Below are 26,594 nucleotides of genomic sequence, written 5' to 3'. Positions count from 1 at the left end.
ATAGTCTAATTATCTTTATTACTGATTTCTATTGGGATTTTAAATAAATACAGTTTGTTACAAAAATCAATACAAGTAGTGGTGGCACATTAAGTATCTACTTCTTGCATAGAATCAATCAAACATTTTATCGCTGAGGTTAAATTGGCAAAGATGTTAGCATTGTATGATCCAACCTTAAAGGATCATATTCACGTGAATTATATTTGGGAAGACTAAATGAAATTGTTTAAATAAGTAAACAGTATCTATGGTTAACATTTTATTATCCAACAATTAAGCTTGAAACATTGTGAGCAACAGCATTATTGACTCATACATTTTGAACACTTGTGAATGGACAATGGATACAGGTGAAAAAAATAAAATCTGTTCACAACCAACCACAACAAAGGTTTTTTGTGGGTAAATGACCTGAATATTCTTCTTTGAAGATAAATATAAATCTAAAGGCATTGACAATAGTACAAAACAATAATTTTTATAATTTTTAACATTATACTTATTTATAATCAAAACATAAACTAATTCATCCATTTTACTTAAGCAACTTGTGACCTTAGATGCATTTTCAGAGTGATCTGTTCTTGGACAAAATATTTATATAAGTTTTGTTTCCAAGTAACTGAGATTAGATGTAAGGCCCACTTTAAAGTAATGAATATTTATCACTACCTACTCTTGTGTCGTTACTGTGGTATAGAAACTTTTTAACGGCAGTCAAAAAGTTTTTTTTTTAATTACCTAAAATTTGAGGAACCTATTTAACTGTCAAGTGTCTTGATTTTATCTCTATTATTGTCAATACACCTATTTACCGAGAATGAGAAAAAAACGAGCTGTTGTGGCTACTGCTCATTTTTCTTAGATTCATAACTTTTGCTGGAATAAATAGCACTAACCTCAACCTCACCTACAGTTGACAAGACAGAGCACTACTGGTAGGCCTCTAGGGGTGCAATTTTGTAATTTAATGCATGTATTGTACTGTTGGAAATGCACTTTTCTGCACCAAGAAAGTTCATATAAGGAAGGTGTGTGTGACATGATAAATTGTGAAACATTTCAGTTGAACAATTCTTGTACTTAACAGATGGTGGATTGTAAGAATATTGACACAAGAACTTACGGCAATGAAAAACTTTCTGTTAACTAGATAAAAAATGTGCAGCATAAATTAAGTGAGGTTATCAAATAAAATAATACATCGACTCAATATATACATATATTAACATATGTCAACAGATAGCAGTTGCTAGATCAAAAGTAACTTAGTTCTACACAAGCTTTGGAAGATTTCTGAACACAAGAAGAGTCAAACAGTCACTGACTAGGACTTCTAACATAAGACTTACTAATACTAATGTCTATCCCTGCATTATATTTGGGTGCATATAATTTTAGTAGTTTATAATGAAAATAGACAAATGTATGATTTACATAGTTTAAGACAAATTAGATTAGAGTAAACTTAATTTCATACAAAACTCTAAAAATTAACATAATTAAAAATATGTTTGTTATAACATTTTGTAACGTAAAACTAAATATTCCATTTAAACATTCCCTGTCATCCATACTAATAATACAGTTCATTAACACAAAGATTAATACCATAAAATATAATATTTACGCTAAATATAGGCTTCTGCTTCTGCTTCAAGCTCTAACCATCATGTTATAGCAGAAAAATCACAGCATTGCTAACTGTCTTCCAAAACTAACCTCGACTTATTAAACAGCCACCAAAACAATAATACAAAACTAAGCTTCTATCTACTTGTACAGAACACTAATATATTGTTCTTTTTTAAATTACCAGAACTTTTTATCAAGTTTGAGTGATTTAGATCCCCAGTCTCATTCACGGTTGAACTCAATTCTTCCGTGAAATTTCTTTGTTACCTGTTTCAAAATAAAAAGATTTCTTTAGCTAACAACATCTTAAGAAAATGTGATCGACAACAATCTTTTGTTACTGTTGTTGAAATATAGCACTGATTAAAAAGCAAAGTAAACTTATTCCTGTTAGTCGAATTACCTTGGATAAGGAGTGAAATTCCATTAAGAACCCACAGAACATTTAACCAGCTTATTCAGAATTTTACCTCATATGCCTATTCAAAAGGAAAACACAATAGTTGTGTAATATATTTTACCCTCGGGATTACTGTAGTCAATTATATGTTTAAGGCTTCTTATAATATTTTAATATACACACAGAATTATACAGATAAAATACAGCAACAAAGTGAATAAAGAGCAACATCAATAATAGTTAATTACAGAAATAACCACACAAATTGTTGAAACATGTTTTAATTCAAATCATTTGTACTAGTTATTCACAACCTGACGTGCAAATCTATGTTTATGCTTAGGAAGATTCCAATAATAGAACACTTTGCTAACGGTTTTGTTCGCTATATTGAATTCACAACTGTATGTTTAGATTGATTCTTAATAAAACAAGAAGTCAACACATTTAAAAAATATGAGTGTATTAGACCTTAAGACAATAGTGATTAAATGATAGTTAACTCTATCAACAGAAAAGCTATAACCTACCATACACACGATGTGATTCTGAAAACTCTAGTGTGATTGTGCCAAGTTTCCTGAAAATAACAAAAATTATTAGTCAAAGAGCTACTAATGGTAAGAATTCTATATCAAAGTCTCTCCACTCAAACTAAAAAATGAAATTTATAGTTTATCAAAAGTTTTTTTTTTTTACTTTCACATTTTCATGTTTTTTGTGAGTTCATAAGAGTCAACTTTCTAAAGTCAGGCACAGGCTGAATCACAACGGCATCAGACCAGTGCTGAGGTTGTTTTAAGAGGTTAGCATAATCAAGTTGTTATTGATAAAGGAAATATCTAGCTTTTGATAGATTACAGGTCAATTTATATTTCTAAACAGACACGGTCAAATGTTTAAAACAGAGGTATACTAAAGACACATACACTGACTATAAAGTAAAAAAGTTGCAAACTCGGCACTCGATAACCCGGCAGTCTGGATAACTCGGCCATCGCCTGGCTCAGAAAATTAGTGATTTTTTGAGTCTGAGTTAAACATGGACTCAAGCCAGCTCAAGTCAAATCATTTGCGGCTCGTACCAAGGATATGTTGTACTATATCTGATAACTTAATACTAACTTGTAATATAAATATAAATTAAAGAGGCATTTAATAAGCTTAAAAACTGCATTGTTCTTATTTTTAACCCTAGTTCCCGATAACCCGGCATTTCACAAACTCGGCACCCTTCCAGTCCACATTACGCCGAGTTTGCGGGACTCTACGTATAACAATTGGTTAATAGAGATTTTTATTGTGTGCAATATCTAGTGCAATAACAGCATGTTTAGGTTTTAAACTATTCCAAAGGTCAGACACTTTTGGAAAACGTATAAGCAGCCTTTTGGTCAGAAAGAATTGTGAAGAATCAATTAGCAATCCAGCTTTTTAGCAGTTTTTAGCAACAAATATCAAGTTGAAAAACTAATTTTTTACAAACTAACTATTTCAGTTGTTTTGATTTATTTGTTGGCATGTTCAACAAACAATTGCTAACAGTTGAACTATCTAGGGCCGTAAAGATCAGGGACTGACTTACCAGTCAGTTAGGAGGAGGCTTCATGTACGGTTCGCTTGCGCCGTTTGTTAAGGAGAGGGTTGTTTGTGTTGTTGAGGGCCTTGATGTGGACTTGGTCGTAGTCAACTCGCATGGTGGCTAGAGATCTCGTCATCTCCTCCTGAACCTCCGACCACATCTCCTCACCCTCCCTCAGCATACGTCCCGTGTGTAGCGGTGTTTGAGGTACACTTGTGTATTGCTATCAAACAACATTACAACATGAGAACTGAGTACTTAAGTATATATCAATAAACAAAAATGAGAATACAAGTACATCAAAATATTTTTACAGTGTGTCTGATATCTAATAAAACTGTTCATTATGTGGATTGCCACAATTAAGTGCCTTTTCCAAGAAATTTTACATAAAGTATCAAACCAAACCAATTGTGAAACAATCTGGAACAAAATGGTATAATTAGTTACCATTATGTCATGCAAAACTTTGTTACGGGCCTCAAGCCAAGTTTTTTCAATATTTAAAACTAAACCGTAATCAGCAAATAAAAATAGCTTACCGAAAATGTTAAGATTTGAAATGTTATTTATATGCAGGCTATATATACAAAATAACACAGGCCCAAGAGTACTGCATTGAACATGCCATAATTAACATATAGTTAATATTACTGTTTGTGGAATTGAGATGAGTTGAGATCTATGATACAAATAACTTTTAAGCCACTGAAGTGTGTTACACCTTACGTCAACTGCTTCTAATTTGGAAAAAAGCTTATGAAGCAAATGCCTTTTTAATGAACAAATTTACAAACTCGATCAATCATTCTGTATAAAGTTGTTATTTTATATTTTACTACCAGTCTAATGGGTGGGAAGTTAGTATGAATATAACTCACTGCAATCCACTTATTGTGCATCACTTCATTGATGTCCAGTCGCTGAGTGGGATCCACTCTAAGCATGTCCTGGATCAGACTTTTAGCATCCTGAGACACATTTGACCACTCAGGGTTGGGGAAGCTATACGAGCCAGTCTTGATCCTGTTCCTCATCCCTGGAGAGATTGGTTGGCCATTGTCACTGAAGAAAGGTGGGTATCCACACAACCTTTCAACACAACAAATTAATGATTTCACTTATGAAAATGAAATGAAATGAAATGTTTATTTGTCACATAAGTTTACAAGATTGTGATTTTCACATATAAACATATGACATGTCAATACTACTTTACTAACTAATAATACCTTATGCTAAATTCTTTGTTTTTTATCAATCCATAAAACCTAAAGCTAAGTTTTCATATAATCATCTAGGGAATAAAGACACAAGAGAATGAGATAAGATTTTAATTTTCTTTTAAAGGATGACATATTTTCTTCAGTTTTAATTTGATCTGGGAGGTTATTGTAAATTTTCCTACCCATGTACCATGGCAATCCTTCATACAGAGCTGTTCTATACACAGGATATTGAAGATCATTCCTGTGTCGGGTGTTATATTGATGAGTGTAATTTTTCAACAGAAATTCCTTATAATTTCTATTTACAAAGATACGCAGTTGAAAAATATAAACTGCATAAATTGTCAAGAGTTTCATCTGAATAAAAAGGGGGCGGCAAGAGGAATGTGGTCTATCAGCTAAAATTCTAACGGCAATTTTTTGTAAGATAAAAATATTCTTGGTAATGGGGGAGCTGCCCCATGAGATAATACCATAGGAAGACCTAGACATAAAATAAGAATGATATTATAAGAATGATATATAAGAATGATAGCAAGAGCTGTATGCAAACCCGAAGACTTAAAAACCACCCTTAGACCAAACAGTGCTTTTGCTAGAGACAAGCTAATTTGTATTTGATGATCAGACCATTTTAGATTTTCATTTATGTTCACGCCCAGGAATTTAGTATTTGTAGAAGATTTGATGGAATCACCTGATTTTAGTTTGATTGTTATCTCACCTGTCTTCAGTTGTGGATTATGGAAATCAAGAAGATGAGTTTTGGAACAGTTTAGATGTAGTCCATTTTGTGCAAACCAAGTTATTATGGAATCTAAATCTCGGGATGCAATGTTAGTTGCAGAAAAAATAGAAGGTGCTCTTACTAGCATTGTTGTGTCATCAGCTAATTGAATAATTTTGGAAGAAAGTCAAAAAGACAAGTCACTGATGTAGAAGATGAACAGAAGAGGCCCCAATTTAGATCCCTGTGGAACACCATGGGTTACTGAGCTCCATTCAGAAAAATGTTTGACACCGGATTTATCTTTGATGACAACCTGCTGATATCTGTTAGTGATGTAACTAGAAAACCATGAAAAAGATGATCCAGGTATCCTATACAATCTCAATTTCTCCAAGAGAATGTCATGCCTGACACAATCAAAGGCCTTAGACAAATCACAGAAAAAACCAAAGGTTATCTGCAACTTGTCCAAGGCCTCTACTGCCTCAGAAACTAGATTGACTATTGCATCAGACGTGATTCCCTCTCTCCGAAAACCAAATTGATTCTTGTTCAATAAATTGTTTGATTCAAGAAATGGAACAATTTGTGAGAGAACAACCTCCTCAAATATTTTTGAAAACACAGGTAAGAGAGCCACTGATCGGTAGTTTGAAATTTCTTCAGAGTCCCCCTTTTTAAATATAGGTATAATTTGAGCATAATTTAATTTGTCAGGGAAGACTCCTGTCAGCAATGAAATGTTGATAGAATGAGTAAGTGGTTTTATAATTGAAGAAGCCAATGATTTTATTACATTTGTTGGAATTTCATCCTAACCAGTTGAACTCTTATTCTTTAATCGATTGATGCAAGAGATAACATCGGATTCAGAGACAATCTTGAATTCAAATGCATGTGGGACATTTAAAGGTGCCATTTTTGCTTTGGCGATTGAATCTGCCACCGAAACCTGGGACTGAAATTTATTTGCTACACCAATGAAGTGATGGTTCATGCAATCAGCTACTTAACAAAAGGAAACACCAATGGATCTACATGATAATGCCTCGACTTCCTCTAGACCTAGCTAGTAATGTGGAAAAAAGTTCTTAGCTAGAGCCTAAAGAAATCAAAAATATTGCATAGGCACAATAAGCTAGCAATATACAGGGTTAGTAAAAAGTGTGGAGACCCCCTGTTATTTTTTTAACGGCCCATACTAGAAAAACTAAACTCGACACACCTTTAAATGGCATGTTATGAAGTACTTTTTGGGCATAACCGTCACTTGGTGTACATCCCCAAAATGGGGGATTTTGGGGGAAACTCAAAAATTTCAAATACAAAGACCTATTGAGTGACCCCTCATTTTGAAGGTCCTGGTAAAAGAAAACCAAAAACGCAAATTAGAGGTCACTATCTCAATCCAGTAAAAAATGGCAGCCAATTGAAATTCTCAGAAGTTGAATTTAACTTGCAGCTTTCCAAGTCTGGAAACCCCCTGTAAATTTTGTAGCGGCTCACACTAGGAAAACTAAACCCTACACACCTTTTCGGCATGTTATGAAGTACTTTTTAAGCCTAATAGCCACTTGCTTACCAAACCCAAAATGGGGGATTTTGGGGGAAACTCAAAAGTTTTAAATGATAAGCCCCATCAAGTGACCCCTCATTTTGAAGGTCCTGGTAAAAGAAAACTAACAACGCAAACTAAAGGTTTCTATCTCAATCCAGTAAAAAATGGAACCTGATTGAAATCTTTAGAAATCGGAAATAACTTGCAATTTTACATTCAATTGGCTGCCATATTTTGCTGTGTTAAGATAGAGACCTATAGTTTGCGTTGTTAGTTTTCTTTTATTATGACCTTCAAAATGAGGGGTCACTTGATGGGGCTTATCATTTAAAAATTTTTGAGTTTCCCCCAAAATCTCCCATTTTGGGTTTGGGAACTTATGAGAATTTCAATTGGCTGCCATTTTGTACTGAACTGAGATAGAGACCTCTAGTTTGCGTTGTTGGTTTTCTTTTACCAGGACCTTCAAAATGAGGGGTCACTCGATGGGTCTTTGTATTTGAAATCTTTTAGTTTCCCCCAAAATCCCCCATTTTTGGGATGAACACCAAGTGGCGGTTGTGCCCAAAAAGTACTTCATAACATGCCATAATGGTGTGCCGAGTTTAGTTTTTCTAGTATGTGCCGTTAAAAAAATAACTTGGGGTCTCTACACTTTTTACTAACCCTGTATATCAAGAAGAAAAGATTCAATTTTGAGATTCAAGATTTGGTCATTTTACAGAACAAAGTTAACAATGACACTCAATTTATTGACTTTTTACTTACAGAATGTACATGATGACACCCAGCGACCAGATGTCACAGCTTTTGTCATACTTTTCAGGCCCCAGAACTTCAGGCGCTGAAAAAAAACTGAAATCAGACTAAGAGATTTGAGGGAGACATTTGATGGGGAACACCACTGGACTGAACATTGGTGAGTTAGGTGTTGTTTATGATGTAAATAGTTAGAGGTATTGTACTGTATACGCTTTAAATTGTATATTAGCATCAGTTTGTTGTCATCCTTACTTCCACCTCTTTGAATATACTCACTGTTCTTTAAGACTTGTTTGAAAAGGAGTACATTTTGTTTAGCTAGCGAGAACAGGGACTAATGTAGTATATACAATGAAAGGTCACAAAACACAACAGTCATAATTCGTCCTCATAAAGAACTTCTTCAGGGAGTAACTCCCTGACTTGACTTAGTAACTATTAGTAACTAGTAGTAGTTACTTAGTCACTACTCTAAAGAAGACCTATACAAGGAAGAAATATCAGTGTTATGTTGTGTGGCCTTCTATTGTGTATCTATAAGTCCCTGTACTCTGATTTTCTCAAATAAACTAGCTGAACTTTATTTCATTTCAAAATCTCCTAACTAGCCAGTAGCCACATGGATTTCCTCTAAAATATAACATAATTTACTGTACTTTAAGGGTATGATTATTGGGGGTGTGCGATGCATCGAAAATGCATCGAATTCCGATTTGATTCATGTGGGAATCAGTATCCATATACGAAAAACGCCTGCAGAAAATCAGTGCAATACCCGCTGTTGCGTTTCCTTTTAGAAGGTGTTCTTATTTAATTAATTCTTCTTCTGCAAATGATGAGAAGTTTTGTTAAGTGTAAGCAATGTGAGACATGTTTTACTACTGTAAACGTAGCCAAACAAGTCACTCCAAAATCATTCTAAAAATAACACAAGTCTGAAAAATTGTTTCTTGATACTTAACTAGTAAGACTGATGTTTAATACTGATAAATTTGGTATTTTTGTAGGTCTGAAGCTATGTATACCTTGTAGTTTGTAGGTCTGATTCTATCCTCTCATTTTACCAATGTAAACCAATTGAAAGTTTCAGTATAAATCTTACAAATGTTTTTATTTGTTTACACCAAAACATATCTTTATTTGTAAAATCAATATTATAAAATAGGCAACATGCTTAACAATATGATTCTGCAAGTAAAAATAATGAAATAGGCAAATAAAGCAGCTCACTGACGTTTTGAGCAATACAGGTTCTAAAATATTATATAAAATAAATTATTTTTCAAAATACATATAATATGTCATATATGTTTGGATAGGCTTAGATAATACCACATCAAAAAAATTTTGTTATTTCACTCCATTGACAAGTATGGATGGGAAAATGCTGTATCGCTTCAAATCGAGTTGCATCGATTCGATCAAACATCTTTTGAATCGAATCGTTGCTTCGAATCAAAATATTTTGCTGCTTCGCACACTCCTAATGATTATTAATGAGGACAAAGCCAGAGTTACGAAGTAAACAACGACCCCTCTAGGAAAGAAGGGAATTGGCTAGATCTGGTGGTGATAGTGCACATGGTGGAAGTAAATAAGGTGTGCTACTGCGCATCGTAGCCGGCTGCAGGCGGTGCGGGGGAGGGGTATCGTGACGTCACCTTGGGGGCAAACATGCCTCGCGACCATATCGAGCAGTGACGCCGCTTTAATAAAATTGCAATTTTTAATAGTAAGAACCGATAAAAATTCCTGAAACTTTGCATAGTCTTGGACTATTAACATAGGATGCTTATGATTTAAATTTTATTAATTTATTTGAATTAAAAACGATTCAACCACCGATCAAACATCAAACTTTTTCATACTAACACAAAAAAGTTAGTCGGCTACCAAATCACGTATTATTTGGTCAGGTTTATGAGACCTGCGGGAAAGTTTTAGGGAAAGGTTCTAATTTAACTGTAGTATCGGTTGGATTTCGATAAAAGAATTACTTTTTTAGCTACGAAAAATTATATCAAGCGGCAACGGAGCGCGCGCTCAGCCGATGCCACCGTTTATTGGATAATAAGGCCACGCATTTATTATTCAAAACACTGTAGCTACATGTTATAAGGATATACTTTGTATTCTACATTTTAAATGAAATATGTAATATTAACATGTGACAGATATAATAAGTTTTACATTAAAATGCGTTGCAACATCTTCGTTTTTATACAAATTAACTCTCTTTGATAACAGTTGCCATAAAATTTGTAGGATCGGAAATGAATAACATTTCCTTAACCAAAAACATAGTTTATTACATTTTGCAATCTTATAAAAATATTTACGATCTGAAAGTAAACATCTAAAAAATTAAACATTTCATCACCTCTGGATTTTTCTAAACTTTTTTAAGTTTCTTTAGACATTTTCTTTTTTCGCCACTAGCAAAATTGCATTGTCTTAGCCTCCTATTGATTTGTTGAGGGAAACTAAAATATCGCACGTTTAGTTGTGTTTTCTTATTTTTCGAACTATTACAACAACCGTACACTGCATAATGGGGCATTTTTGTAGAAAGATGTGTGCCCTATGGAAAACTGACATCTCTACTGCAACTCGCGGTGAACACAGAAACGAAAACAAAACAAACAACACGTGATCATCCCTCGCACCCGAGCCAAAGTTGCGACATAGATAACAACCCCAGTGAAACAGGATCCTAGCTGTTGAATTAAACTGGAATATCACATTTTATTATTATGGTATTGCAAGAGTGAAACAATTTTATATTTTAACCTGATTATAAATACAATGTTTAATCACCAACTTATTTTTTTAACAGAGTACATTTTATTTTATATACTATGTTAAATACATTCCTTTGCGTTAAAGATCATTTATTATTTAAACCACTATTTGCAAAATTTGGTTTTAACTAATCAACAACGATTTGCAATACTTTAAATGCAATTTTGCAACGTTAACCCTATTCACCGAGGAGACAATATTATATATTCTCTGTGAACTATTACGAAATAACCCATATTCAAACGGGGAAAAACACACCGAAGTCAACAGAACAACAATTTTTCACATAAAAATATAAATACAGGAATAAAAATATCAATGATACTATATTCATGAAACTACATTATTTGTTGGATGGCAATGTGTGATTAGTATTTGGCAACTGACTCGACTCGCAGCACGCGCTCCGATCACGCGCTCATATAACTTAGCATATCTCAGGAAATAACGCCCCTAACGGTATATAGTTTGAAGGAAAGTTAAATTTGGATCTTTATCTAAAACTTTCCCGCTGGTCAAATGCTTCTAACCAAATAGTACGTGATTTGGTAGCCGACTAACTTTTACATGTTTAGTTTAAAGAAAGGCCAAGTATAAAGAGTGATTTCACGCTTATTTTTTAACAATTACAAACTATTTTTTCACAACACGCATCGTCCACTTATAATTGATGTCCATGTCAAGTTTCATAATTTTTCCTCAATTCTAAGAGTTCAAAATGTTGATGTTAATAGAGCAGTGTCACGCTGAGCTATATACGCGCGCGAAGCGGTTTGCCCCCAAGGTGACGTTACGTCGCGATGCGCAGAACGGTCTCAAACTCGTCCGGCTGAGTAGCACACCTTATTTACTTCCACCATGATAGTGCACTTCTGTTTTGTCACTGGTTATGACTTGTTCACAGTGTCTGTGTATGAGCCAGTTCTATACCAGTTAGACCCGGGTTACGGGTACTCTAGTGGTTTCCAATATCGCGGATCCTGGAATTTCATCCAGCCGTTGTAGGCTGAGCTTTCTGTGCAAATTTGTGGCTATACAGGAAAAACACGTCGCAGAGAACTTAAAACTGTTCTTGACATCAGAATCAATCAGTGGTAAAAAAAATAAATATGGACACTTCAAGTCATAAACGGAAATATCTTATCAGAAATAAAAAAGTGAGCTTTTATAATATTTCACATTTGAAAAAACTCAATCGCCTACTTTGAATCGAATTTCTAACATGTCACTCGTGATGGCAGCCTTTAGGGCATGGAGGGCAAAATGATACGTTTAGAAAGAATTGGGAGATTGATAAACAGTTTTTAAATAGTTCAGAAGAATAACAGATTCAATAAAACATTCACTTTTGCATTGTAAAAGGTTAAGATGCTTAGGGTAGAGTGTATCAAAAAAAGAAATAATAATTTTACTGAAGTGCTTACAACCCCCATGGTGAATAATTCATATTAATTGTGTTTAATTATTTCTTAAATTTTTTTTGCCCATGCTTGTAATCCTTGTGTTTGAAGAAACATTTTTTAAACAACAAAGAATATCTGTACATTTATCTATTTATAACAAAATAACAAGTTAACTTCAAAAGTCTTGCAAATGAAAACAACACATATGGCCCATTAAATTGCCAGCAGAAGGTAAGTTTTTTTATTCGACCATTTTTTTTTAAATGACCTTGTTTTCGTGGCTGAAGATATGTTTTGACAACTTTTCTTTACAGTAATAATGAATAGGATTGCTCTTATTAACTTTGTATTCAGATTGATAGTGGACCCATAGGTTCAAAACCAGTTGTCAACTGACAAAAAGCCTTGATCGCTCAACAACACAACAGGTATTTTAACCTTTCCTTTATTATATTATATTATGTTAGGTTGATGTGAAACCACTTAGTTCAGTATATATGGTGGTCAGTTGCTACTTTAAAACACTTATTTTTACAATGGTCTACCCAACGTTTTGATCAAAACCAGAAAGATAACATTTATCATCTAAAGAGTAGAATTACGAAAAAGTACATCTAAATCAAACTGGGATCTTAAGATGTGTCTGTTAGGAAAAATAAAAAGTCAAGTCAATAACTTAAACTCGTTCCTTCTAACATAGGATATTACAAATTTATGGGACAAGTTGAGTTTAAAGAGTTATTTAACACCCAAAGCTTTAAGCATGTCCAGGTTTGGAATGTAAAGGTTCGTATACAATCGTATGACAACATGCTACATCATCAATCATGCACCACTAGTGGAACTAACTTTATGTATCCCAAAAGCATATGCCGAGGAAGTCAAATGTCCCCAAAAGACACTATTTGGATTTGTGAATGTTACCGTTTTAGGATTTTGTATGGAATATGAAAGTAAAAACCTCCGCCTTTGACAGTGTGGGTAAGACGGGCTGACTTTCTTAGTAAATATCTTGAATTCATTTCAACAATGAATCCCACCATCCTGTAACAGTTCATATAGTTGTAAAATAAAATAACAATGATTAAACATTTTCATAAAAGGTGTATGGGCATTTATTTTGGAGGTTAGTATGTCTTCCCACATGTTATAGGTCTGTCGCTCGTCTCATTTCAAGCCAATGGTTGTAAAATAATGTTTTCAAATTAAAAATTCCGGTTTTCTTCTTAGTAAAGAACAAAAGAATACGTTGAAATAAGCATTTGTAAATTGTGTATATAAGCCCCTGTACTCTGATTTCTCAAATAAACTAGCTGAACTCTAGTCCAATTCAAAAACTCCTAACTAGTCACATGAATTTCCTCTAAAATATAACGTCACTCCCTGTACTTTAAGATCACAGTACTCACAGTACAATAGCTGGTTATTTAAATGATAAAATACTTTATATATGTTTTATAGCATTTTAATATGTTCTACTACCTTAAAATTATGAATTATTCATTTTCTATCCAACCGACCTTAAATTTTATTTTAAGATAAGGTCCTTTAGATTAACCCTTCCCGAGCGTTGGCCGTATGTATACAAAACTCAATCTGAAAGTCACAAGCCTAACATATATACGTCAAATGCAAACGTTATTCAGGTATTTTAGAGATGTTTCTTGGTCTTCAACAGTTACCTTAGATCATTAATCAATATTAATGTTGAGATAATTTGTTTAAATTTGTACATGGTAAATTTCTGATTAGTGGGTTGGCATCACTGATCTCGTAACATCTGTTGTTTATAAAACTGGCCAGCTGAGTCATCCTAATGTAATTTTTTCCTACGCAGTCTATTTACATGTTCTTAAGTGAAGTAAATCTAGTGAGACAAGTTTAGTGGAATATATTCAGTTAACATTAAAATGCGTTGTGTTGTTTATTGAAAATGACGTTTAGATTGAATGATTCAAATTTTGTAGGAGATATACCTAATAGAATTACTGAATCGGAGCATTTCTGAAAGAGACGACACTGTTCAGCTTTCTGACAACCCAGTTTTGTCTTTTGTTAGGCCTAATAATAAAGAAGTCATATTGTTTTTATCATGATTTTTTTTATTTCATTAATCTTTTCAATGGTTTATTAAAAATAAATGTTTTTCCTAAACAAAATTTATAAGCGCTAAACGTATATATAGGTACGGATTATTGCATTCCCTTAGTGAGCATTGGACATAGCCTATACATAAGCCACAACAATTATAGTCAGAAAACTTGTGGAACAATTATTTTGATTAAAAAAGTGTCTACGTATAAACAACTATCAGATATGTGTTATCAGAAAAAAAACCACCAAAATTAAAAAATAAAATTTTTTAAACCCCAACATAATTATTGATTGCGTAGTGAGTTATTCCCCCTGCAGCTGACGCTCAGGAAGAGTTAAGTTTCCTAAGATTATTTTCTAGTTAGCAAACTATACCATGACTTACCGACATAGTAAGGTGTGTAGCACGGGGTTTGGAGGCTAAGCTTTGAATGTGTTTCCTTTGCAAACCCAAAATCAGTCAGTTTTAAAATCCCGTTCTCGTCTGAAATGAATGAGGTTCCAAGTCAAATCATCAATATCTAGACTGTAAATGTTATAATGAATTAAAATATAAACCTCAACCAAACACTTATAAATTTTTCTTGAAGTTGAAACACACGGGATGTCAATTATCAATTCACAACCAGAACTTTTACAACTTTAAACAGTACATAGGTTGTAGGCAACAGCAGATAATTAATAATTCAACAAACTCCATGTCTTTGGATATATTTTAAATGGGGGAGGAAAATTCTTTGTGTTTGTCCAACTTTTTTTAAGTTCAGATCAGCCTTAATAATCTGGCTTAAACGGGTGGCAGATAGGCCAAATTTATGAAGAGGCTGGATGATTGACAAACCATTTAAATTTAGTGAGTTTAAGAGGACCACCAGTGAATTTGAGGCAGCAAAGCTCCTGCAACAAGTTAACAGGCACAATAACAAGAAATAATTACTGTCTAGGAATATGAGTTTTATTATGAGCAGGTGTTCTGTAGTAGTACAGTTTGGTGTTGTTCATGACAAATTACTATACCTACTACGTAATCTTCAGATATTAGATACAACAATTAATGTAATGTATGTAATTTCATATTAAGGTACAGAACGATATAGAGGTACTTTAATATTATAGAACAACCCATATACAACTTCTTTTGAACTAAATTTTTTTAAAGATGGGATTGAGCCTGGTAGTTGGAGGGTCTGACAATTAATGCCTGAATTACTGATAACTCATAAACAAGCTTTATAATGAAAATAAGTGCTTTATAATAAAAAAATGTGCTTTGAGACAGATGTCTCAGATTTGCAGCATAGACACTTTGAGGATAACATACTTTGCATTACTGCATAGTCACATATCTTATGGAATATCTATTTATGGAGCAACATCAAAGACCAATTTGGATTCTATCCTTATCGAACAAAAGAGGGCTATTCGTCTAATGATGAAACTGCAAAAAAAAAAAGGATTCAGCTAAGAGATATTTTAAGGAGTTACAAATCCTAACAGTATATAGTCTGTATCTTTATGAAAAATCCGTCTATGCAAAACAAATTCAATTGTCATCCACTTCTAGCAATACTGGTGACTATAACACTAGGTTTAAAATTAACTTACCACAACATAGATTGGAATTTTTCAAAAAGAAAACTTATTATTCTAGTTTAAATTTTTTGCAACACCTGCCGGCTCATATAAAGAAAGAAGGCAATTTGAATAAATTTAAAAGAACACTAAAAGACTTTTTAATCAAATTTCCATTTTATTCCATAGAAGAATTTCTAAAAAATTAAAATTAGTAGTTACATAATTTGAATTCCATAGCAAAATTAGGGGATCAATTTAAATTTTCACCATGATTAGTAATACATTTATTTTTATTTTTTATTTTTATTTGGAAAATGGATGTACGTTTTTTATTTTATTAACTGCTCATGTTATTGTGATTGAATCAACGTTAACTTATATTTTTGTTTAAATATTCAGTTAGAAATGTTTCACTTTTTAAAGATTATTATCAATCAATTTATTTTTTTCTCTACAGTAAATCTTAGTAATATAATTTAAGCACTTTGTAATATGTAGTTATACGTATTTATAGCCTATTTGACTCTATTCAATACATGTTATTTTATGTATAGTGAATAAAGATTGATTTGATTTGATAAGCAGAGTTTGCTGGTCTAAATAGTAGATTTAAGTACAATTTGAGTCCTAAAAGGCCTACCAGTAAAAAAGTTTCAAATACCTGCTATTCGACAATCCAATGTTGTTGCAAACACAACTAGTTTCGGCAAGGTTGTACAAGGACGCTTTTCTTTCTTCATACGAAGAGCGTCATATTATTGAACACAAAGATAATAAATAAACATTTAAACACGATACAAACACAAAACATTTATGGTAACCGATCAGTTAGAAAACAGACGACGCTAACCCGGCGGAGGTTTGAGTACAGAAAAAGAAAGAAAACCGTCACTGTACAACCTGATGATGACTCCACATACGAGCCGAAACTAGTTGTGTTTTCAACAACATTGAATTGCTTTATAACAGTTATTTGAACCTTTTTTAATATTATTTGGCAACCTGGAGGCTAACATCTACAATGGAGCCTACTACTAGACCTACTATAGCAGGTTTTAACACTATGCTTCAAGAATTTTCATATGAAACTAAACAAAGTGTTTCCTTCAGATTCAAACCAGCAATTTATTAGTTACAAGTGCCTTAGTGCCCACAATTTAACAGCTTGTAAGCTCAAACTATTAGCCTACATGTTTGATTTGGTCTATCAACGATTCAACTTATTTGCATAAAGACAATAACAAAATACCATTGGTGGTGTAGAGTAGATTTTCAGGCTTCAGATCACGGTGTGCAATGTTGAGGTCATGGAGGTGTTTTACTGCGATGCAAATCTCATGCATCGTCTCTGCAGCCTCTGAAAAACATGGTGTGATTGAGAAAACTGTTTCTGAACTAAGTTTAAACTGAAACGCTCATAGATGATTCAAACACTCAATTTCTAACAAGTGCAGGGCCATATTTCTATAACAGCAAACGCGGCAGTTCCCGGGGGGCCTCGGCCTGGGATGCATCACATAGGGCCCCAAAGGAAAACTTTTCTCTTGAAAATGAATTTTCCCAATAATGTGTAAGGGGGTTCGATTTTCAAGCTGAGCTTTTATTCTCACAATCACCAAAAGGGTAGGTGAAGATTTGCGATCATAAACCACAATTTTGTCAAGATCACGGGAGACGATGAAGAAGTCTCCACGAAAGGATGTAAAGGAAAGGTAGCATGGAATTGAGTCTGCACAATTCCTTGCAAACTTTGGAAAGCAAATTTCTAAGTTTCAAAACAAATTCGCTGTATGAGTAGGTGATTTAATATAAAATACTAAAATCAATAATGATGAGGTTGATAGCTATTTTTAGGTTATTAGTCGGGCAGGCTTTGACAACTTGATTTATGCGTTTACATGAGTAACTGATTAGGTACAGATAAACTTGCATCAATCATTTTTATATAGAAATAACAAATCATTAAAATTCAAATTATTTTTTATTGATTTTAACATGCCTGATAATCTTAGTGTAGGAGTTAGTATTGATTTTGAGTTATGTAGGGTCTATTAGTAAACATATTGTTAAGTAAGATAAGTATGTCATTGATTCGATATCTTACAAGATATACTACATTCATTATGGGTATAAGACTTGGGATCCTGTATATTATTCTGCCCATGGTGTAAATGAAGCTTTTGATATATTAATAGAAATTCTCTTGTGTAGCATAAATAAATCCAAAAGGAGATTAGAGAAACAAAAAGTCGTGAGATCAAAAAACTTAAGCCATGGACAACTATTGGAAATGTTCGTGTGTGTTAGCAATTAAAATAAGATGTGGAGAGTTCACAAGACTCTGAAATTTTTACAATTTAAATATAGATATATTTTCTTTAAAAACAATATTGGAAAATGGTATAAAAAGTGAATTTAGTGGCAGTGAAAAGGGGCCTAAAGTAAATTTAATGCTTAATAAGACAAAGGTATCGTATCCTAAAGAAAGCTCTAGAGAATTCAAAAGTTTTTTCTAATGCTTTCTGGCATTGACATCTTCTTTACAAGATTTTCCAGATTACAAGTTAAGATTACCTTTTTAGTAGTAAACCCATAGGCAATTCAATATTGTTATGTCAAATTTTTGAAAAGAACTTAATATAATACCAAGCTAGACACCAGGAAAATCCTCTGGGAACCATGACATTACTTCCTTGTTGTTAAAAAAAATATTGGTCCAAATTACCCCAATATTAACTATATTTTTAAAAAAATTTTCTTTGTGGTCACATTTCCAAATCAAATTAAACTTTTAAGCGTTTACCAACTTTTAAGAAGGGTTAGATTTTTTGTTGGATTAACTATAGGAAAATATCGTTGTTTAAAGTTTTTTTTTCAAAGCTACTTGAAAAGTTGTTTAAAGGTTTATTGCGGACAGTTTTCATCACAAAGGTAAAATACAATACACAACCTTTGGGGGATCTGAAATCTGATCCCGTCCTCAGGTGAAAAAAAACCTTAGGGTGACTATCAATATACTAAACAACTTGCATTAAAGTTACATTACAACTAACAATGTACAAAACACAACCTAAGTTGGAAAAAACTACAGAGAGTAGCAGTCTAGTATATGCACTGTATTGTCAAGTCATGATAGAAAAATAATTCTATTTTTAAAACAGATAATATTGGTGAGCATATAAGCCATTGGTGACTCATCGGTGGTCGGTGAAGTAAACAACAGTATCTCTATTGTTTGCCACTGAGATGATGGCCCTCCTCATGCTAAACATCCTGTCTGTAAACGTACATTTACTTGCATAATTTTTTTTGCAATGGTAGTCAATTTGCAGGTCGTTAATCCAGTTATGCAAGGGGGTCTGATGTATTAACAAATAAAAAGAAATAGTTTATCAGCTATTCTTCTAGTCTCCTACGTCTTATTTCCTGATCGGATCGTCAAAAACAAAGGGTCGAGTTAATTGAGTTGAAGCAATACCACGTGTATTTCTAAACCCCTAAAGTTCCAGCCCCAAAAGAACCATAGTGAAGCTGCCGGGGGCCTCAAAGATCCTAAATACAAACCTGTGTTGAAGTGAAATTCATAATTATCTTGTTATTTTAATATTGATATAGCAGAGCAATTTTTTAAGTCCAGATTGTTTTTTTTTTCATTTTTTATTGAGTTCACATTTCAAAACTTAATTTATAGTCCGATACATTAAATTAAAAAAATTATCGGTTCCAACAAGTTTCCCTTCTATAGCCCCCTTTCCTTAACAGCTAAAAATGTGTAATAAATCATGTGAGTGTAAATACACGCTATTTTTATTTCAGCAAATTTTTTTTGAGAATTTAATTGTTTCCTAGACATTTAATCTATGTGGCTTTGGATGATCAATTATTTATATCTAATGGATAGTCAATAAATACAACCTAGCTACAAACATCAAATGTGCACCTTACATCAATGTGTATAAAATAAGCAAGCTGCAATAACAAATTTTTAAAGTGAAGAATGAAACCAATTATCTAATAAAACATATCAGATCAAATTAAAACACCATTATTTATAATATGTTTATATTTGAACTAAATGTTACATGCAGTGATATTCAATTACATCACTCCACTGTAAACTACATATGTGAAGATAAGAGTAAAATTAAGATAAGCACAAAGCTATATGGGTACACATGTAATTTAGGGGACACACCTAGACTATCTACTAAAGGGGAAAATACCACTTCACTCCAGCATTGTGTGCAGGCCTTCTTATCTTCTTTTAGTAGTATTTCAACACTGCACTGGATACAAATGGTTTCCACAACTTTTATATTTGATAAAATGTAAGTTTTACTAAAGTAAAACATTTTATCCCTTTTAATGCTAAAAGTGTGGTAAAGTTAGAAAAAAGACGATTATACAGTCTAACCTCAGTATAACGAATCTGAAGGGACCAAACTGAATATTCGTTATATCAAGGATTTCGTTAAAACGAGGTTCGTTATATTGAGGTTAGGTTTGCGGGAATTTCGCTAAGTCGAGGTTCAGAACCAGCATCAGTCAATATAGGTCGGGATTTGACCTCAATAAAACACAATTAAAGTAGCCTAAGCTACAATACTTTACAGTACAGTGTTAACATTGTAAAGTAGAACCTCGATTATCTGGGGTACTAAAGGATAGGGATCTTTAATATTGCGCAATCATGACATTTCTATTCATTGACGGTAGCCTACAGGTTACAAACTGTAAGTTTAAAATCACAGCTTACTCTAACCCACCTAAAATCTAGCCAAACACTGTATTGTATAGCAATAAACCACGTAATGAACAAAACAAAACAGTAGAGACTTAGAGAGTTTTGTAAGCTACTGCTCGTGATAGGCCGGTAGGCTACAGTACTGCTTTAAATCATAACAGAGGGATGTCAATACTATAATAATCATCAACTATGGCATTGGTGTTGCCTTAGTTTAAACAAATCGTATTGAAAATAACAAAATTATTAGATAAGTCGTTATAAAAGTGAATAATCATAGCCAACTTAAAGATAATAAAAACACTCGTAAAAGGAATGTTAAGATAACGATGCTTCTATTCTTTCTCTTTGCTTTGTTCTTCTATTCTTTTTCTTTCTTAGGATTCTCTTCATCCAAAAATTGTACAATTCACTATATTTACTTATCACCCAATCACAGCTTACTACACATTACGTCGTCATCAGTCCTGTCAGTGAATGAAATCAGTACTCAGTTGTAACATAGCGCGCATGCAGCGACGACAGCAGATGGCAGACAGTGATGTGTTAAAATGGAGCAGACGAATGTTAGCGTGAGCGATGACGTCACCTTTCCATTTCATTTGATGAAGAAACTGATTTTTCAAAAACAATAATGGGGGTGGGGGGTTCGTTGTATCGAGGGATAGACACAGACAATTCGTTAAGTAGAGGTTTAATTCGCCATATAGAGGTTCTGACAATGATAAATTTGTTATATTGAGGTGTCTTATTTTAGCCGGATCATGAACAATTCGTTAAATCAAGGTCGTTGATATGGTTTGTTCGTTATGTAGAGGTAAAACATACATTGTGTCTTATGGCGAGTTCTAGGGGATTCAAAAAATGTTGTTATATTAAGGAATTTGTTATATCGAGGTTCGTTATATCAAGGTTATACTGTAATTCATAAGCTACTGAAACTTACCTCTTTCTGTAAATGATCCTTCTGGTTTATTTGAAATCCGTGCAAAAAGCTCTCCACCTTCCATTCTGGAAAGATAATTATAAAGTAATTAAAACCTTCTAACTGTAATAACAACGTAATCAGGATGTTGGAAGTATGCGTTTGTCAGTAGAATATGGTGTCTGAGCTGGTCAGGGAGATTATCAGGCATAGTAACATTGAATTAAGGCAAGATAACTGAGATTTAGAAGTAATCCAGGGGAATGATCGAGAATATAGGGACAGAAGTTCTTTCCCAAGAAAATAGGACCCTGCTAGGCGGAAGAAATGCCACTGGTAGTCCAAGTCCCAATAGGCTGTAGCCCCTATGTGCATAGGGAAACTATTTTGACAAGCGCCCTATGCAGCCCTAAGTGTATGTAATGGATTCCTCTCAGATGTAAAATAACCATAAACAAAGGTAATTAGAAATAACTATTGGGATGCTAATAGTTTAGTGGTTACAGAGCTTCAATGGGGTAGCAATTTAATACAATTAGGCACAATGGGTTCAGGTTTCAGCATATGATTTTCACAGTTTGGTTTACACCATAATTTACCTATCAACTATATCCTCTGTGTGAATGTGATCAACAAATTTTATTAGGTTTTTTTTAAGTTCGGGGCAATTATCTTTGGAATTTTTAATTTAAATAGACTGTATAAAAATGTGCAAGTACTTACAACTCCATAACTACAAGAAGGCATTTCTTTATAGTCCCATGTAGCTTGTAGTAATTTTCATAGACATCAATGACGTTGACGATGTGCTTGCATCCGCTTACCCTCCACTGCAGCTCAGCCTCTCTCCGGGCTTTTGCATTGTCTTCCAGGATCTGCATTCAGAAAAATTTAAGAATGTCATAACACAACAGATTCAAACACAGTTTATTTACAGATAAATATAATCTCATATTAGCAATAGCATATGTTGTATCCTCCTAAAATCTCTAAAAGCTTAGGTTTTTATACAACACCTTTTCCCCTTAAACTAGCCAAAACATTTTTAAATTCTGAGGCACTAATGATATGAGCTAATTTTACTTCACTTGCTTCTACACAAGGACCGGACAATCATAAAGCCATGTCTACCTAAAGTTTATCCTGTCAACCAGCAATCAAGGTTTGGGATAATTTAATACCAGTAGTTATCAAGGACTATCCCGACTTCAAGAATGGTTATCCCCCAGACCCGCAAAACTATTGACCCATCTTATATCCTGCCTGTCTTCTACAAGGTGCTTGAGACCGTAGGGAAGAGACAAATGTCAGCATAGGACTACAAGAACAACACCTACTCTCCAATGCCCGGAACCGAGAACAGGCATTCTTGATTTAAATAAAGAGAATACATAGATAACGGTTTGTTGATTTCCAATGCTATAGGAGTGACTGCTCAACATCCTCAGCACCACAGTACTGTAATGAGTCTCATCAGTGTTGTACCAGATACCTTAAGAGCAGGGGTCTCCAACCTATTACCTACAAGCCACATCCGGCCCGCAAGCAGATTTTATCCAGCCTACAAAGGCCTAACGAGAAATAATTATTTCTATATGATGGTATACACAGATGATCGTCAAGTTGCAGCAACTCGTGAGCGTATCTTGCGGTCTCGGCGAAATTGTGATTGTGTCCGGCGATCGTGACACTGCCCGTAAGTATATATGCAGTTTCGGCAATACCATAGTCATCACTCACGACTTAGGCAACACTCACGAGCATATTTTGCTATCTCGGCGATACCGTGATCGTCTCCCATAATCAAGACCACACTGTGAACATCTCTGTCGGTATTACATCATGGAAATTATTACTGTGCAGTAATACTGTGATGATCTCCAGTGATCGTGATTTTCTATATGGTATCAAAAGAGAACCAATGGAACTCCGTCAATGAATTTGAGGATTATTGGCAATTGATGATCATTTTAATCCCTGGTCCATGCCAAATTCAAGTACCGTACGGTACAATTCTTGGTGCCCAGGTTGGATGGACACCTGTAAAAATATGTGTATAGGCTACAGTACACTTTTCTCACTTGTCAAGTTTTTTTTTTTTTCAATAGGAAAGAAAATTAGCTGTAAGCATGTGAATCTTTGAAATAAATCTTAAAGATCAGGACAACACAAATTTTAACCCTGATTGGGATTGGGCTGACCTTAAAGTGGCAAATGCAAAATTACCTTCAAAAATACTTGTCATTTTAGCTTCACATTCCTTTTAAGCTCATTGACACGTTCAGTGGCGGTGCGGGGGGGGCCAAGAGCCTTGACTGGGATTTTTTCGGGGAATTTTACACGGGCCAACGATTGTGCGACAGGCTCAGCCACACGGGCCCCCTATCATAACAATATTTACCTATCATAGCATGAGAATCACCATACGTTTTTCATTACGAAAATTTGTAACACCTCTAAGACCTGTTAAGAGCACTAGAACAAGTTGTTTACAACAGCTAAACTGACACTATTACTTGACCGATCACTATAAATTCTCTACCAACCTAAGTAAGAATTGTCATCAGTCATGCAGGTTGCATCAACTGTCCTCGTGGACTGTGTGAAGACGCTATAATAGTGTCGTATTTAGAACCAACGTGGCTTCCAGCCAAGGAGGATAAAACATTAATGTTAATCCTCCTAGCCCCCGGCAAGTCACACCAGAGAGGGCCCTCTATGCTGATTCGTCTAAATGAACTTGAAAATTTTTTTACGATCAAATCGGCGAATTAACCTAGGTGGCTAGTAAGGCACTACCTAATAAATAATTCCATTCTTTCAATGATGCTAAAGAAGGATTTTCATTTCATTTAATTTCTTACTTTTAACTTAGAATGCTGCACTTGAGATTTGTTTACTTCGAGTCCTGTAAAAATTGTTACTTAGGTACCTATGGGCCTCGGGCCAAATCAGATCGGTTCAAAATCGGGTTGCTTTGGAAACTTGATTTTTATATAATGTCACTTTTTTAGCCAAGCAGAGCCTGGCCTACAAGTTTGAGGGATCAAGGACAAAGCCAGAAAATCAAGCTCGAGACGATTTTATCAGTAGGTACTCAATACAATAATGCCCAATTAAAATTAAAAGCTTTTATGTCCTCGAGGATCATGTCACGAAATTGAAAGATTAGGCCTAGCTGACGCATTTGCCGCGATCGCGGATATCTACGAGAATATTTCTCTGCGGGTGACGATGATGATGTCTCAGTGACCGCAGAGATGTTCAATATTTTGCCATGATTGCGGAAGACGATAATGGTGTTTATTTTCCGTGAGATATAGCTAGTTACTTTTTTTTTTACCAAGCTTACAAAGTTCGGAATCGGGGACACAGTATTTGAGTGGCTCCTTGGCAGATCGTAAGCAGTTATTATCACTCAATGAAACCTCTTCAAGAGTGCAGATAACCCCCAATGTACCCCAAGAATTGGTGGTCGGACTGTATGCATGTGAGAGACTTGATGATGAAAATACCATAACAAAGTAGGCTGATTTCTTAACCTAGGCCTAGCTGATTTCTTTGAGGATAATCTAAAGCGGGACGGTACATCTTTTGTGCCGTCTGCTGCCTACCCACCATATAAATGTACGGTAGCTTATAGTTTTAATTTATGTGTGTGTTTCTTATTGTAATAAACTAGGCTAGACTGTCTAGGACGATTCCCTCTACCAGAGTATGAATGATGGCCAATGAATATGCAAAAGGATCAATGTAAGCAAGTGCATGTATAATATATTGCTATCGCCAATTTTATTATCGTATAATTTATGTGTTGAATTAGAAAAAAAATAGATACAGTAGACTCCCTCTTATCCGTACCGTACATCTTTTAAACATCGGATTAACCGGACTACACTCTGCGAAAATGACATCTCTTTAACCGGACATTTTTTATCAGCACATTGGTTTAACCGGACTAGATGGGCAGGAAGTGGGCGGTACTGAAACAACTGTTCTCGTGGGAAAGATTTAAGACCAGTGATCACGTGTCTTGAATATCACAATAAACTTTTCGTTCTAACAGTTTTTTTGAGGACGTCGGTTTAACCGGAAAAATCAATAGGTCTATCCGGAATTGTCTCGGTCCCAAGGAGTCCGGATAAGAGGGAGTCTACTTTAGCCTACTTCTTAAAGAAATTGGTAGAAAAAAAAATTTGAAGCAGAAAGTTAAACTCAAAAATAATTAAAGGTGAAAAATACCTCACCTTCAAGGCATAAACTGCTCCGGTTTTCTTGAGATTTACTTGAACAACACTACCATTTATACCTTGCCCAAGAACTTTGGCGGATATGATGTAATCTTCAGAAATCGGATGAGTTTTATAGACCAATGTTCTAGCTTGTTGGAAACTAGGGCCTTTGTCAACCATTGTAAAATATTTAAACACACTTAATGTAGTCGATAAGCAGTAGCATATACTGTATGAGTCAACTTGGATTCCTCAAATCATTGTAAACTGCACCAAATATTCCATAAACTTAACTTATCTGGCACTGATAACAACTCAAACTCAACTATTTACTCTGACTTTTGTGACAAGGGTTGAGGTTGAGGGGTTAGTTTTAGTTGTTAACCTAGATGGAGATTGGATTGGAGGGATACTTTCGCCTTATATTGCTTTTTATATCAATGGAATCGAAAACAAAAAGGGTCAGCAGCCCAAAATAAGTATTTGTCATGTCAACTCAAATACTGACAGTAGGACAAACCAGTGCATGAGCAGGAACTAAGCCGTAGATTATAAAGGACCAAAAATACTTATTGTTGCCACTCGCAAGACCCAATATCAAATTTAACTCTTATTTTTACCTTAATGTCCCCCTTTTCACCCAATAATCCATAAATAATCATGACATTAACACTGCAATAGTTATTTCACTATACATGTCGAGGTGCGTGTGTATTATTATTTTATAATGTATATATTTATATATATCATGTGAGCATCTAGTGAAACTAGTTCTTTTGACACGTGCAAAAGGGTAAATTTGGAGGAATTAATAATTCGACTTATTATTTATACATTCCAACGGACATCTCCATTTTACAAATATAAAAATCAAATAGTACAAACTCAGGTTGGCTAATATTGTAAACATTTAACGATTT

At 34.2% G+C, this 26,594-nt stretch overlaps 1 protein-coding gene across 1 annotated transcript; it reads right to left on the bottom strand.

The window, feature by feature from the left end:
• Positions 1-247: 247 nt before the first annotated feature.
• On the bottom strand, positions 248-26,097 carry LOC128998375 (MAP kinase-activated protein kinase 2). The gene is made up of 10 exons (XM_054424485.1): positions 25,690-26,097; positions 22,166-22,317; positions 21,464-21,528; positions 17,023-17,130; positions 14,584-14,682; positions 7,906-7,981; positions 4,502-4,712; positions 3,624-3,843; positions 2,569-2,618; positions 248-1,905 (listed from the first exon to the last, which is right to left on the bottom strand). Exons 1-8 carry the CDS (start codon positions 25,852-25,854, stop codon positions 3,631-3,633), a joined length of 1,089 nt encoding a protein of 362 aa, XP_054280460.1. The 5' UTR covers positions 25,855-26,097; the 3' UTR covers positions 248-1,905; positions 2,569-2,618; positions 3,624-3,630.
• Positions 26,098-26,594: the final 497 nt, after the last annotated feature.

This window comes from Macrosteles quadrilineatus, unplaced genomic scaffold, assembly GCF_028750875.1.
Source record: "Macrosteles quadrilineatus isolate MER2022 unplaced genomic scaffold, UCM_ALF_1.0 Scaffold_7__1_contigs__length_78375512, whole genome shotgun sequence".
Lineage (NCBI taxonomy): Eukaryota > Metazoa > Arthropoda > Insecta > Hemiptera > Cicadellidae > Macrosteles > Macrosteles quadrilineatus.
The sequence above is the reverse complement of the archived record's forward strand: the minus strand, read 5'-3'. Positions and strand labels throughout refer to the sequence as shown.